General features: G+C 48.5%; 1 protein-coding gene across 1 annotated transcript in view; it reads right to left on the bottom strand.

Annotated features, from left to right (window-relative positions):
* Positions 1-13,941, bottom strand: part of MYO5C (myosin VC) — a 106,788-nt gene that overhangs the window by 46,097 nt on the left and 46,750 nt on the right. The window contains exons 15-23 of the mRNA XM_033190095.1: positions 12,953-13,087; positions 12,413-12,510; positions 11,454-11,540; positions 10,852-10,963; positions 9,858-10,069; positions 7,472-7,637; positions 5,379-5,525; positions 3,155-3,319; positions 1,342-1,435 (exon numbers count right to left, since the gene is read on the bottom strand). Coding sequence (XP_033045986.1) covers positions 1,342-1,435; positions 3,155-3,319; positions 5,379-5,525; positions 7,472-7,637; positions 9,858-10,069; positions 10,852-10,963; positions 11,454-11,540; positions 12,413-12,510; positions 12,953-13,087 — 1,216 coding nt within the window. The remainder of the gene's footprint in view (positions 1-1,341; positions 1,436-3,154; positions 3,320-5,378; positions 5,526-7,471; positions 7,638-9,857; positions 10,070-10,851; positions 10,964-11,453; positions 11,541-12,412; positions 12,511-12,952; positions 13,088-13,941) is intronic.

The following is a 13,941-nucleotide window of genomic DNA, read 5'->3' as shown; positions in this document are numbered from 1 at the left end:
CAAAACACTGTTTGCCAGGAGCGGGGAGGCGCACAGGATAAGCAGTTTATAAATACTACGTTGAAAGTTTTCATGGACTTTTTGGAAGAGGATATAAAATTACTCATCCAAACATGACATGGTCTCAGAAACATAATTTTCAGATTATATTCCTGAGAATTTAAATGCCTTTGTGGGAAATTCTACTTGAAATTGGGAGGAAAAAAACCACAACCACCACCCAAGAGGAGTGTGCTGTAATAAAAAGGGTGGAGATGGGGAAACCCTTTCCTAACTCAGGTTCAAGGTTTACTCCCGGACCTCTGACATGCTCCTGTTCATCTCTGACATTCGCATGGCTCCGGTGCCCACATCATCAGCCCTACAGAGATGGGGTGGAGGGCACACACTACCTGGAACAGGAGGGCACAGCCTTTCCTGCCCCAGTGCCCTGGCGTCAGGTTGTTTACTCCCTCTTCACCAACATTCGCTCCTCCCACTCTCTGAACTCCCAGGGCTCTGCGCTCCTCTGGGTCCCATCGTATCCACCATCTGCTGGGCCGGAGGTGTGTGTAGAATCCCCAGGCCTGAACCCTCGTGCTCCTGCTGCCCTCACGTTGGAGCTCAAGGAAGAGATCCCTAGGCAAGATCACTGACGGTGGTGATTTCAACTATCTGGTCAGGGACCGCCAGGCTCTGTTGCCTGTTGCCTTTTCTGGGATACAGCAAGTAAGTATTGTCAAGTTGAATTTGAGCTAAAAAGCTCAAATGTATAGAGCTAGGCTAAGCATAGCTGTTCCACACCCCTAAAGGAAGTGACCTACTGGTTCCAGGGTCTGCCCTTCACTCAGGGCAGGACAGTAGCAGAGGACATGGATATTACTTAGGCTAAATAACTCTGACAGATCTGAATTTTTTCTGCAAATCTTTGGTGAGCACCAAACATGACCGCAGCATTACTCTGACTGCACATCAGGATTACCATAAAAGTTTTCTAAAATTAGACGTCTGAACCACCTCTGACACCACTACACACCCATGTGCAGACACAGACACACACTCATTTCCTGATGCAAAAGCTCTGGGCTCATGGTCCGACCATCTGCACTTTGCAAAGGGCCCAGGAAGTTCTCAGGCACAGAGAGGAATTGCTGTGCTGTCTGACAAAAGACGGAAATAGAACAGACGAATCTGTAGGGCAAAGTTACCACGACTTAAATATGGCTATTCCTTGTGAGCAAAAATTGTTTCACTAAACTAAGTGTACACCAGAGACCCCTGGTTCTAAAACTGGTCACCCCAGTATTGTTTACTGAGTGACTACATCAGTGACTGTCTGGATTTGTGCCCCCTGAGCTTTACCTTTCAACTCTTCAGTCTTCTCTTGGAGCTTCAGCTGTATTTGGTCTTTCTGTGTTTCCAGTTCTGAATTATGCTTCTGAAGCTTTGCCAACTTCTAGCAGACGGAAGGGGGAAAAACAAACTTTTTTGAAAACCTCACTTCAAGCTGTCACCATTGCCTTTCTTGGCAAAAAGATGTATATTCTTAAATTAGTTTATTTTTTCTCAGCTCCTGTCCATAGATAACAGCTAGCACCAGCCCACTGTAGGACGCTGCCATTAGTTTCACATGCAAGGGCTCAACATGACTTCAAAGGTGACACTATTCCCGACCTGGCCAGCAAGGGCTGAAACAAGGAGAAAGGACACATCCAAGACCTCCTCAATGTCAGGGACATACCTCTTCCTTTTACTGAGCTTCTCAATAGCCAGGGGACTTTATATATCAAATATGCTACGCTTACGCAGCTGATGGCGTAAAGGGATTCACACTTTGCAACTGTTATGACTCAGGAAGGATGTGTGAGCGCAGCAGAATTCCTATCATTTCGGCTTCTCCTGGTAAGGTGTCTGCTGGGCTGGCAGCAGGCCCGTGGTGCTGACTGATGGTGACTGGCAGCTGGCGATGCCCACGGCAGCAGTGTTGGTGCACCCAGCACCAGGGCATGGGGAGGGCAAAGAGATGTCTTCTGGGCCTCCAATCCACCAACCCTGGGTGCTAGGACTTTGAAAATGCAGCAGAGGCCGGGTGCAGTGGCTCAAGCCTGTAATCCCTGCACTTTGGGAGGTCAAGCGGGGGTGGATCACTGGAGGTCAGGAGTTCGAGACCAGCCTGGCCAACATGGTGAAACCCCACCTCTATTAAAAATACAAAAAATTAGCCAGGTGTTGTGGTGTGTGCCTGTAATCCCAGCTACTCCTTGGGAGGCTGAGGAAGGAGAATTGCTTGAACCCGGGAGGCGGAGGTTGCAGTGGGCCGCAATCGTGCCACTACACTGCACTCCAGCCTGGGTAACAGAGCGAGACTCCGTCTTAAAAAAAAAAAAAAAAAAAAAACCCAAACTGCAGCAGAGTGGATGGTAATAAAGATCACCTTCTTGGAACACACTAGCTCACACTTTTGCAGGGACTCACCATAGGCATTTGGCTAACTTATTTCATCTGACCATTTTATTCTCACAAAATTCTGTCAATCTCTTGTTATTCTCATTTTATATAGGAGGAAACTAAAATTCCTTATGGTAGGCATTTGGCTAAAGTATTTCATCTGATGATTTTATTCTCATAACAATTCTGTCAGTCCTTTTTTGTTATTCTCATTTTTTTGTATGAGGAAACTAAAATTCAGAGAGGGTAAGGGAATTACCCAAGGCTGCCCAGCCAAAGGCAAGATGTGAATCTAGGGCATCTGGCTTTTACGCTGACTGCTGTTTTCACTACACCAGAGATGAAAACCCTACTCTAGCTTCGCATCGCTGTTCAGGGGAAGATGTTTCCAGGGCATAGACCTTAAGGACAAGTGAGAGGAGACCAAGGTCATCCTGGAAGAAAGGGAAGCAGCCAGCCAGGGCTCTTTGGGCCTATCATCACTTTGCAAAACTCGAAAGAGAAAACCTATGTTGCATTTCTCTCATTATTAACCTCCTCCCTTCCCCTAGACTCTAATCCTCTGATCTCGCTCTTCCTAAAAGGTAGGCTCCCTTTGGTAATGGAAGTTGATAGCAAAATCTGATTTGCTCTGCAGAAATCCACTTCATAGGAAAAGCCTGCAGCGCTCATCTTTTCCACAGAGAGTCCACGTATTTCCATCCTGTCTCACATGCCCGCAGCTGACCTCTTCCACAGCATCCCTGTATCTCTTCCCCTTCTCCTCGTAATTTCGCCTGTGGGCGGCTGCTCTTTCTAGTTCTGCTTCCAGCTTCTGAATCTTTTCCACATCCCCAGCTCGAAGAGCAGCCAGGCTGGTCAGCTTCTCCACCAGCCCATGGTTTTCCTTGTTCTAGAGAAAAGAAAATTCAGATGTTTAGAGGTTTATCCAAGCAAAGATGCTGTTCCATTTAATTCTCATAGCCTTTGACATGGCATCCAAATTTGAGAGGTTGCTTTACGCTGATCACACTTATCACTGCACTGACATTTGTTAGCATCTTCTCTGTGGTGAAACAGTATGGCAGATCTTGCTGGGTCCATGTCTTCCCAAACTGGTGGCTATTTTAATGTGAGAAGTTTCCAATTCTGGCGAACCAGGACAACCTTAGTGTTACAGGCTGAACTGTGCCCCCCAAAATTCATTTGTTGAAGTCCTAACCCCTGAACTTAGGAATATCGCTGTTTTGAAGACAGGGTCTTTAGAGAGGGAATTAAGGTAAAACCAGCCCTCAGGGTGAGCCCTAGTCCAATATGATTGGCGTCCTTAGAAGAAAAGGGGATTAAGACACAGACACAGGCATGGAGGGAAGATCACGTGAAGACAGACAGAAGTGGCAGCCATCTACAAGCTAAGGAGAGAGGACTTAGAAGAAACCAACCCTGCCAAAACCTTGATATGGGACCTCCAGCCTCCAAAATTGTAAGACAGTAAATATCTGTTGTTTAAGCCACCCAGTCAGTGATACTTTGCTCTGACAGTCCTAGCAAACTAACATACCTAGGACAGAGCTCAGGCAGCGTCAGGACTCCCACCAGGCATTGCTCCTGGCCGGCCGCAGCTATTTTTAAGTGTTATTCTGCACAAGCTGTGTAGCATGCAGGCCTGTTACACAACAGCACACTGAGGGAAACCCCATCAGATGCCAAGTCTATTTGTTCACCCACTCACCTTTTCGTTCAGGACCCCTGTGGTACAGCTTAGGGTTAAGTTTAAAGCCCTAAGTTTAAATCCTTAGGAGAGCCTCAGGATTAGTGGAGACACGCCTGGGAGTGAGTTTTACGGATCTGGACACTGTGTGTTCCATAGCATATGGATGTCTCTTTTCTTTTCTTTTTTGTTTTTTGAGATGGAGTCTCATTCTCTGTTGCCCAGGCTGGAGTGCAGTGGTGCAATGTCGGCTCACTGCAAGCTCCACCTCCCAGGTTCACGCCATTCTCCTGCCTCAGCCTCCTGAGTAGCTGGGACTACAGGTGCCCGCCACAACACCCGGCTAATTTTTTGTATTTTTAGTAGAGCCAGGGTTTCACTGTGTTAGCCAGGATGGTCTCGATCTCCTGACCTCGTGATCCACCTGCCTTAGCCTCCCAAAGTGCTGGGATTACAGGCGTGAGCCACCGTGCCCAGCTGCATGTTTCTTTTGTTTTTTTTGAGATGGAGTTTTGCTCTTGTTGCCCAGGCTGGAGTGCAGTGGCGCAATCTTGGCTCACCGCAACCTCTGCCTCCCGGGTTCAAGTGATTCTCCTGCCTCAGCCTCCCGAGTAGCTGGGATTACAGGCATGAATCACCATGCCCAGCTAATTTTGCATTTTTAGTAGAGATGGGATTTCACAATGTTGGTCAGGCTGGTCTCAAAGTCCTGACCTCAGGTGATCCACCCCTCCATGGCCTCCCAAAGTGCTGGGATTACAGGCGTGAGCCAACACGCCTGGCCTTGGATGTTTCTTTTCATACCAGTGGGAATGGTATGGGGAGTCTTCCCAAACTAGGCAGGGCTGCAGCTAGACCCTAAGGCACCTGTGGGAAATGAGAAATGGCAGCTCCTCTGAGCTGATGTCATCCCAAGGCAGCACGCTTGGCATGCAGACAGCATCTCTGAGCAAATGAGGAGCTACCCTTGCCTCAAGGCAACACAGCTTCGCATAGGGATACCTGCCTTGGCAAGTGGAGCCAGGCTGGACTCAGCCCCACCTGCCGTCTGAGGTAGGCATACTTGTGCAGTATATAACCTACACCACCACAGGCAGCAACCCTTTACAGTGTATGTCTGTTTCCTAGCTCAGGTGGTCCACGTAAACTGAACCTCCTAACATGGGCATACATTTTAATGGCACAGCTAAGGAACTGCTCCAGAACAAACTACAGCCATGTAAGAAAAAGTAAATGTAAAAGATGCACTAGGAGCACCTACCTGATCTTCCAGCTTTTTCTGCAAATGCTGGACCCTGTAAGTAAGCTGAATATTGAGCACGAATCGTCGGATACTCTGGAATCTGCGTCTGGCCAGCCACGCCCGTGCGTATTTCTGCAGGATCACAGCCTTGTGTTCCTCCAGCATCTTTAAAACAAGGTTTTGTGAAATATAAACTGGACCCCAACTGCTTCTCTAAAACAGTCTTACTATTGTTGGTAAAAAAAAAAAAAAAAGGTATGAGAAATCCGTGTCCCGAGAAATTGGTCTCTGCCATAACTTTCTTTTTTTCTTTTCTTTTTCTTTTTTATTTTTTAGAGAGACTAGTTATTTCAAAAAGATACTTGTCATATTCAGCATCAAAACAGTTGCATTAGGGCCGGGTTTATGGCTCACACCTGTAATCCCAGTGCTTTGGGAGGCCCAGGAGGGAAGATCACTTGAGGCCAGGAGTTCAAGACCAGCCTAGGCAACATAGCAATACCTTATCTCTGCAAAAAAATTTTAAAAATTAGCCAGGTGTAGTGGCATGTACCTGTAGTCCTAGCTACTCAGGAGGCTGAGGCATGAGGATCCCTTTAGCCCAGGAGCTCAAGACCAGCCTTGGCAACACAAAGAGACTCATTCTCTACCAAAAAAAAAAAAGAAAGAAAAATTAGCTGGGCATGGTGGTCACGCCTGTGGTCCCAGCTACTCAGGAGGCCGAGATGGGAGGATTGCTTGAGCCTGGGAGGCTGAGGCTGCAGTGAGCCATGATTGTGCCACTGCACTCCAGCCTGAGCAATAGAGTGAGACTTGTCTCAAAAATAAATACTTTTTCTCTTTTAAAAAAGGTGATTCCAGGAGTTAGCCAGAAAGAAACCCCCAAAATATACTGTTCAGGTTTTCAGCTTTAAAGTGTCTTTGGACAACTTTATTTTTTCATCAGAAGTGACCAAATTAAGACTGTGAAATCTCTGAAACCAAACTTTTGTCCTATCTCAACCCCTTTCCCATCCACTCACACGATGGATCATGCACCCCTTACATTGAAGTGAACACTTACTGCTCACCTGCCTCCTTGAAAGAAAGAAAATTATGTTTTTGCCATATGAAACTCATCTCATCACCCTTTTCTGGGTCTAAAGCTGCTGCTTCTAAAAGAGCCATCTCATTGTGCTTTGTATTAGTGCTGGAGAAATCTTGAATAGCGTATGTGGAAAACTTGTTCAATTTTATATTACTTTGAATTTGTTTCTTTGGAGTTGGGTACCCTGGCCATCTCATCAGGCTGTGAGAGCTCTCTACAGTCTGTGGGGTGGCAGTGTGCTGAATTTTTTTTCTTTTTTTTTGAGATGGAGTCTCGCTCTGTTGCCCAGGCTGGAGTGCAGTGGCCGGATCTCAGTTCACTGCAAGCTCCGCCTCCCGGGTTCCCGCCATTCTCCTGCCTCAGCCTCCTGAGTAGCTGGGACTACAGGTGCCCGCCACCACGCCTGGCTAATTTTTTGTATTTTTAGTAGAGATGGGGTTTCACCGTGTTAGCCAGGATGATCTCGATCTCCTGACCTTGTGATCCGCCCGCCTCGGCCTCCCAAAGTGCTGGAGTTACAGGCGTGAGCCACCGCGCCCGGCCAGTGTGCTGATCTTTTAAAGTGTCTTTCCCCACCCAGTCTCTGCTTTAGGTAAGGTCTGTTACGTGCACATTATTGGCTTAAAATGTACTTTCCTTTGGTGTGGTCTCTTTGGGGCCAATTGGGAGAAAGAGAAACCAACAGTGCAACTGGTGTGTGTGTGTGTGTGCGCGTGTGTGTGTGCATGAGAGAGAGACCGGGTCTCCCTCTGTTGCCCACGCAGGCTGGAGTATACTGGCATGATCATAGCTCACTGCAGCCTCGAACTCCTGGGCTCAAGGAATCCTCCCATTTCAGCTCCCTGATGTCCAGTTGGGACTACAGGCCTGAGCCACAGCACCTGGAAGAATCTCCTCTCTGGCTTGGCTGACACTTTGTACAAAGTGAGGTTGCCCATAGTGGAGTCTTTCCCTGGCCCCCGTTTTGTTCTCAGTAAGGAAGGTCCATACACCCTCCCCTCCTCTAGAGAGAGGTTGGCCTTACCTTTCGATACCTCCTCCTTGCCAGGAATCCTCGGGTGTAGGCCTGGATGGTGATGCTGGCCACGCGAATCAGCTGATACAGATTGCGAACAAGATACCCGCGGCAGTGCTTCTGAATGATTATGGCTGCCCAGGCTTCTTTTAAGGCCACTGCAGTAATAGCTTTCCTTGGTTAACAAGGATGAAGAGTGAGTCTGTTATCCACAGAGCATCAGCTTCCATCACACAGCTGCAAGCTTGGCTAGCATGTGTTTAGTAAGGAAGGTTCAAATATTTTGCACCTCTCCATATTAAACTCTGTGAGCGGTTTTTTTATTCTAATGACTACTTGAGGCCAGTCCCCAGTTCCCTTTCCTTGAAGAACCACATGGGAACTTCCACACGCTTCCCATTCAGGCCAATCAATTCGCCTCCACTCAGGTACCCACAGAGACCACGACGAGACCGTGCACTGGCGCTGCACTTGCTCATTCACGTCCTCATTCATTCATGGGAGCCATCGTGCTGGAGGCTCCAGATCAGGGCTGGCGAACGATGGCTACCACCTGTCCTTATCAAGCTTCACTGAAACACAGCCATATCTACTATTTACGTACCACCCATGGCTGCTTTCACGCCTCAGCAGCAGGAAAGACTGCAAGACCCCACTGCCTTCAATAGTGATCATCTGGTCCTTTCCAGAAAAAGTTTGTTGCCCCTGTCTAAATGATTAGAGGTGAAGATAATGTTCTTGCCTTTAGAATTTACAACCTCACGTACAGAAAGACTAATAAATGGCCAAGAAAAAAGAAAAATAAAATGCCAACTAACGAGATCTGTAAGTGAGAGGGGAAAAAACAGTTATTCTGCTTGGGGAAAGCTAATACGTGAACCAGCCCATGATGGAGTAGGATGTCTGTACACAGTGAAGGCTGGAAAAGGCTTTCAGGATGAGGGACCAGCATGAGTAAAGGCATGGAGGCTCTGCAGTGCCTGAAATATTCAGAAAAGGAGTTTGGAATCACTATAATAAGATGGATGAAGAAAATTAGACGTCAATGAGGTTAGAAAAACAGATGGGCACCATTTGTTATTTAAAAAACATATTTGTTGAACACCTTCTATGACAGCCACCATGCTAGGTCCAGGTATGGATGACCAGACAAGTGTGGCCCCTGCCCTCATGGAGCTTCCATTCTTATGAATGCATCCAGGCTATGGAGGGCTTTGAATATCACGTCAGAGACTGAATGCTATTCTGTAGGAAACAGGGGCCTTAAAGGCAGGTGCAGGCCAGTGGCTCAACCAGGCTCTGATGTAGGAAGATGGGAAGGAAGTGGGAGGTGGAGCACGGTGCCGTCAGAGTACAAGGCAGGTGATGCTGTGAGCTAAACTGGGGGCAGGAGTGGGACGGAATGAATGGGACAGGCAAGAGGCCAGCAGGGCAGGATGATCAGGCCCTGGTGAGCCCCAAATAGGAAGGGAGCATAGCCTTGGCAGGGAAGATAACTGTGGTTTCCTTCCCCAGAGACTGCTGTTATCAACTGGGCCCAGAAGCACAGGAGGGCGAGCCAGCCCAGCCGTGTGTCCACGCCACACCACGCTGGTCATGCAGAGAAGGCCAGAGGCTGCCACTGGTCTCCTCCAGCTCAGGAAGAAGTCAGGCTTGCAGATGCAGCCTGACCCTAAACACCGGCCTTCTCAAGCATCCTCACAGCATCCCAAGTAGGGGCAGGGCAGGCAGAGAGAAACACAGAGTTTATCTAGGGGCACCCTGGTCTCGTGCTTTCCAGCAGGTACGCCAAAGCCCTGGAAGTCCCGAAACGACCGTGGTCCTTCAGTGGGCTGGCAGAGTCATGTGGACTCTCAGGACCCCTCAAGGCAGGTGGGATCAGTACAGCTGGTGGATCGCCCTCCCCTCAGCCCTTGGCTTGGCTGGGGCTGCTGTGGTCTTCCTGCTCAGGGGTTCTGCGATTGGTTTGCTGCCACGCCTTGCCAGGGACCCCCTCTGCCATGGTGCACCCCACCTGTTGCTGGCAGGCTGATCGCTGGCTATTCTTGACATCTGTCCTTTGGATCTTCACTTGGGCCTTGCTGGCCTTAGGCATTTTCAGTTCCCACAAGAAAGGGGCCCCGGGCCTCTCCCTGAGCTTCCAGAACCCTGACTCTCCTTAGTAACACTCTCACCAGGGCTTCCTCCCTGCAGGGCCCTGGGTGTCGGCTCACCACACAGATGCCAGGCAGGGCCAGCACTACTGCCCCAGTGCTCATGGCCACCAAGGGGACCCCTGCACATCTGCACCCTGGTCACAAGAGAAGGGTCCCTTGTCCTTGATGGGTCCTCCCCCTGGAGATAATCAGCACAGAAAGCCCCACAGTTCCACATGTGTTCCTTGATTCCAACACACCTCACAGTTTGCTGACCCCGGAAGTACTGCTGGATTATCAGGGCGGCTCGTCTCTCCCGGAGGAATTTTTTCCTGTGGAGCCAGCCACGAATGTGCTTTTGTATCACAACACAACTCTGCCTCAGTTTATCCAATCGAAGTTTCTCTAAATAAGCCACTTGTCCTGCTCTGAAGAAAATTTTGGTTTTACCAAACTGGTACTGATTAGAATCCTGGAAGAGAAAAATGATATAGCTAGAATTAAAATCTTTCCGATTTTCTATAGTACAGTATTTGGAAAAGACCTTTAGGGATTCAAAGGTGCCAGAAATATTGTGATTTTGACATTTAAGGCAGAAAAACTCACATCATGATCTAGAAATGTATACTTTGAGTTGTTTGTTTAAAGTCACCCTGGAGGGAGAAATGGGACTTAGGCTGAGGAATCCATCTGTGGTGAGAAGGGGGGTGTCATTTGTGGCGATTCTCAGCTGGGCTGCTGGAGAACCTCAGCCGTTCACTCGTGGTCTCTACATCAGAGTAGAAGAAACCGGGGAAGTTTGGTTTTCTGTCTTCATTTTGGGTTCTCTTCACCATCCCTTTTGCTGGACCTTGTAACTTCCCATCTCCTTCCCATCACAACTCATCACTGCAGCAATGATGTCAATCCACACTGGGTACCATGCCTGGAGCCCACGTGGCCTGGCGACAACCCCAGCTGACCATATCCTATAAGCCTGGTCCACAGAGGACTGGGTTAGATCGTGGGAGAGCAAAGCAGGACACAAGGACACTGGGGAGGCCAGGGTTCGGATGTGCGTCCCTAACAGGGACTCATGGCCCACTGAACGCTCTGCTGCGGTCTCCTCAGCAGACAGATGCTCCGGGCACATTTTCTCTCCTCTCAGGTGTTCATGATTACAGTCCTGAGCGTCCGAGACAAAGATAAAACAGCATGTTTGGGAGACGTGCTTCCAGGAAGGAGACCACGATCGCAGGAGGTGGGGAAACTGACCTGAATGAGTCTGTGTAAAACTGCCTTGCACACCTCCTTTTTATCGCTGAACGAAAGCTCTTGCTTGGTCATGAGAATGCCGTAGCGACTGTAGAACTCGATGTATGTCCACCTGGAAAATCAAAGGGGATCAAAGCCAGGCGTGTCAGAGGAAGCGCGTTGTGTCTGGGGATGCCACTGCCTTACCTGCCACTGTTGTCACAGGGCGGGGGTGGTGGAATCTGTCCTGAGGATAAAGGCACTGATCTTTGATACCCTGCCTGCCTGGGACACTACCAAGACCACCCTGAGCACAACTGTCTGCCCCAGCAGTCGTGCTCCTTCTCCCAGTCAGCGTCTTCCCCAGCACACCGGGGAGGCAGCGGGGTTGCCACCAGCAGCCGAGATGCAGTGATGGGGTGAGGAGGTGGTGGTGGCCTCCATCCCCCACAAAGCCTATTTCTCAGCCTCTTCTGGACTTCCACAGGGCAGTGGGAAAATCTTGGGGGCACTTGACAGAAGCCAAAAGTGTTTGACAAAAATCATGGCAGCCATGTCCTTGGTTCTCAGCATAGCTCTGAAGTTGGCTACTTTTCCCCTCAAAACAAGGATGGACAACATACCTGGAAGGGTAGCTCTGTGCACTAATGCGAATCGTTTCTAAAACACCGCAGGCTCGCAGCTGTTGAACAATTCTTTTGGAGTCAAATCTTAAAAAAGACAATGTTATCATGTGTTAAGCCAACGTAACTGCTCAACATGCCCATAAGCAGGCACAGCAGACCTGCCTAGACTGTGACCCTGTGCCAGGTACCCAGCAGATACTTAGTACGTTTCTATTGCATGACCAAGAACAATAGCACCTCTGCAAAACAGTCCAGAAAGGTGCAGTGGGATATAAAGGAGCAGCTGACTCTGATGGAGGTGGCAGGGAGAAGGCCTTGAGGGAACCGGCCTTTGAGTTGAGCTTCAAACAACCAAGTGGAAAGAAATGTGCTAGCTCGCCTGGCCCAAGCACCCACTGATGCTTGAATTTCCTCTACAAAACACCCAACAGGTGGCTCTGCAGCTTAGGTCTCACCCATCTGGTGACCCACGGACACACTCACCACCTCCGTAGACAGCTCATCCCCCTTTAGGCACCTCTTTCAGCTCTAGTAAGCTACAAGGGACTCGTTACACCTTATATTCACAGGCATTGGGTCTCCTCCATGGGGTCCCAGAGAACAAGCCTAATGCCTCATGCCATCACGTGTGGGGACAAATCTTCCGACCTTCCACGATCTTCTACAAACACACATACTCATTCTTCTTTTAATCAAGTAACAGGTTCTGGCTCAGTTGCAAAAACTTTAGTTGTAGAAGATTCTTTCAAATCTAGCCCTTTTGCTGAGCCCTGGAGATGAGGGGGTTTAACCAGAGGGGCTGAGCTAACATTTTATGTAAAGGGCAGCATTGTTCTAAATCACTAAAAAAACCCAGACACAGGGTGAATCTCAAGACAACTGGAAGCAAATTCTCCAACTTTATGGCAGCAACTGCCTCCCCGCATCTTCACTGTGAGTTGCATAAGAACACTTACTCGAAGGGTAACTTCTCATCATTTGGCTTGATGCATCGAACATAGTGGGGCGTTGTCGCATTGAGGGTCTCCATGAGCAAGTACAGAGAGCTGCGGAACTAGGAAACAAAGCTAGAGATCAAACATGGCTCTGAAATAATTTCTGCTTATATCACGGTAAAACACAGCCCAACCTTGTTAAGTTACTCAATAGGAAGAAAAGTTAACCTCACGTATAAACACCTTTTATGAAAGGTTTCAGTCCATGACTGTGGTTTATCAGCATGTCCTACCGTTCTGGACAAAACACTAATACTCCCAGACAGCAGAGAACTGAATAAACCATGTTATTGTGCAAAAGTGTGGTTCGCTCCAGTGCGTGCTGCCTTGGAGGTGGAAGTATGACGACGATGAACTTCTTGCAGTGGAGTGCATGTTACACTGGAAGAGCCCCAGCATCCATCCATGTCCAGGCCTGGAATGTGGGTCCTCTGAGTGCCCTGGCTCCCCAGGGCCTGGTCCTACCTTTAGAACCCTCACTCTCAAACACCTTCTCAGTACCTTGCTCCCAACTGTGGTCCGGAAATGCTTGCTGTTTGGCTTGATGACTTGCTTTGCAGATTTAACTGTAATCATTGAACCAAAAGGAGAAGGAGAAGCTGGATTTTCTTGAAAAAAGTTGGCACAGAGATGAAACTGGAAGGAACAGAGAGGATCTCAATGTCCAAAAGCAACTGTCCACAGTCCTCACTCATACAAGCCACATAAATGGTGACAACAACCCAGCTAAACTAGTGGGCAGTGAACAACCTCACCAACGTCTACAGCCAAATCTCAATTCCACAAGAGGACTGTCTTCCCTAGGGATGGCCCATGGCTTCTTTCCCAGGAATGGGAACAGAGAAGAAAAGTGTGTGAATGTCTGTATGTGGGTATCACTCTAAGTGTCAGAAAGTGGAAACATCTACTATTCTCACCTCCGTGCCTGGCTCACTCTGTGTCTCCACCTGCAATCTCCTCCCTCCTACTCCACATTCTCATCCCTGCAAATCCAAACCCTACCCATGAATCTCTTAAAATATTTTCCAGCCCCACCCCCTTCACAATGAATGAACGAATCCCAACTTCTCTGAACCGTCTTCATCTTGTATTTGTACCTCTTTAAAAGCACTTACTACCTTCTGCTTTGTATCAGTTATTTCTTTAAATGTCTTATCTTCTCTCAGAGTGAATTTCATATTTTGTTTTGTTTTGAGACAGGGTCTTGCTCTGTTGCCCAGGCTAGAGTGCAGTGGTGCAATCATGGCTCACTGCAGCCTCTACCTCCCAGGGCCAAGCAGTCTTCCCCACCTCAGCCTCCCAAGTACCTGGGACTACAGGCATGTCACCACTCCCTGCTAACATTTTTTGTATTTTTAGAAGAGATGGGGTCTTGCCTTTTTGGCTAGGCTGGTCTCAAACTTCTGGCCTCAAGCAATCCACCCACCTCCGCCTCCCAAAGTGTTGGGATTACAGGTGTAAGCCACCACGTCTGGTTGGAATTGTGATTT

The sequence above is a fragment of the Trachypithecus francoisi genome, unplaced genomic scaffold, assembly GCF_009764315.1.
Source record: "Trachypithecus francoisi isolate TF-2019V2 unplaced genomic scaffold, Tfra_2.0 Lachesis_group3, whole genome shotgun sequence".
Classification (NCBI taxonomy): Eukaryota; Metazoa; Chordata; class Mammalia; order Primates; family Cercopithecidae; genus Trachypithecus; species Trachypithecus francoisi.
Note: the sequence above shows the minus strand (reverse complement) of the source record. Positions and strands in the feature narration are given on the sequence as shown.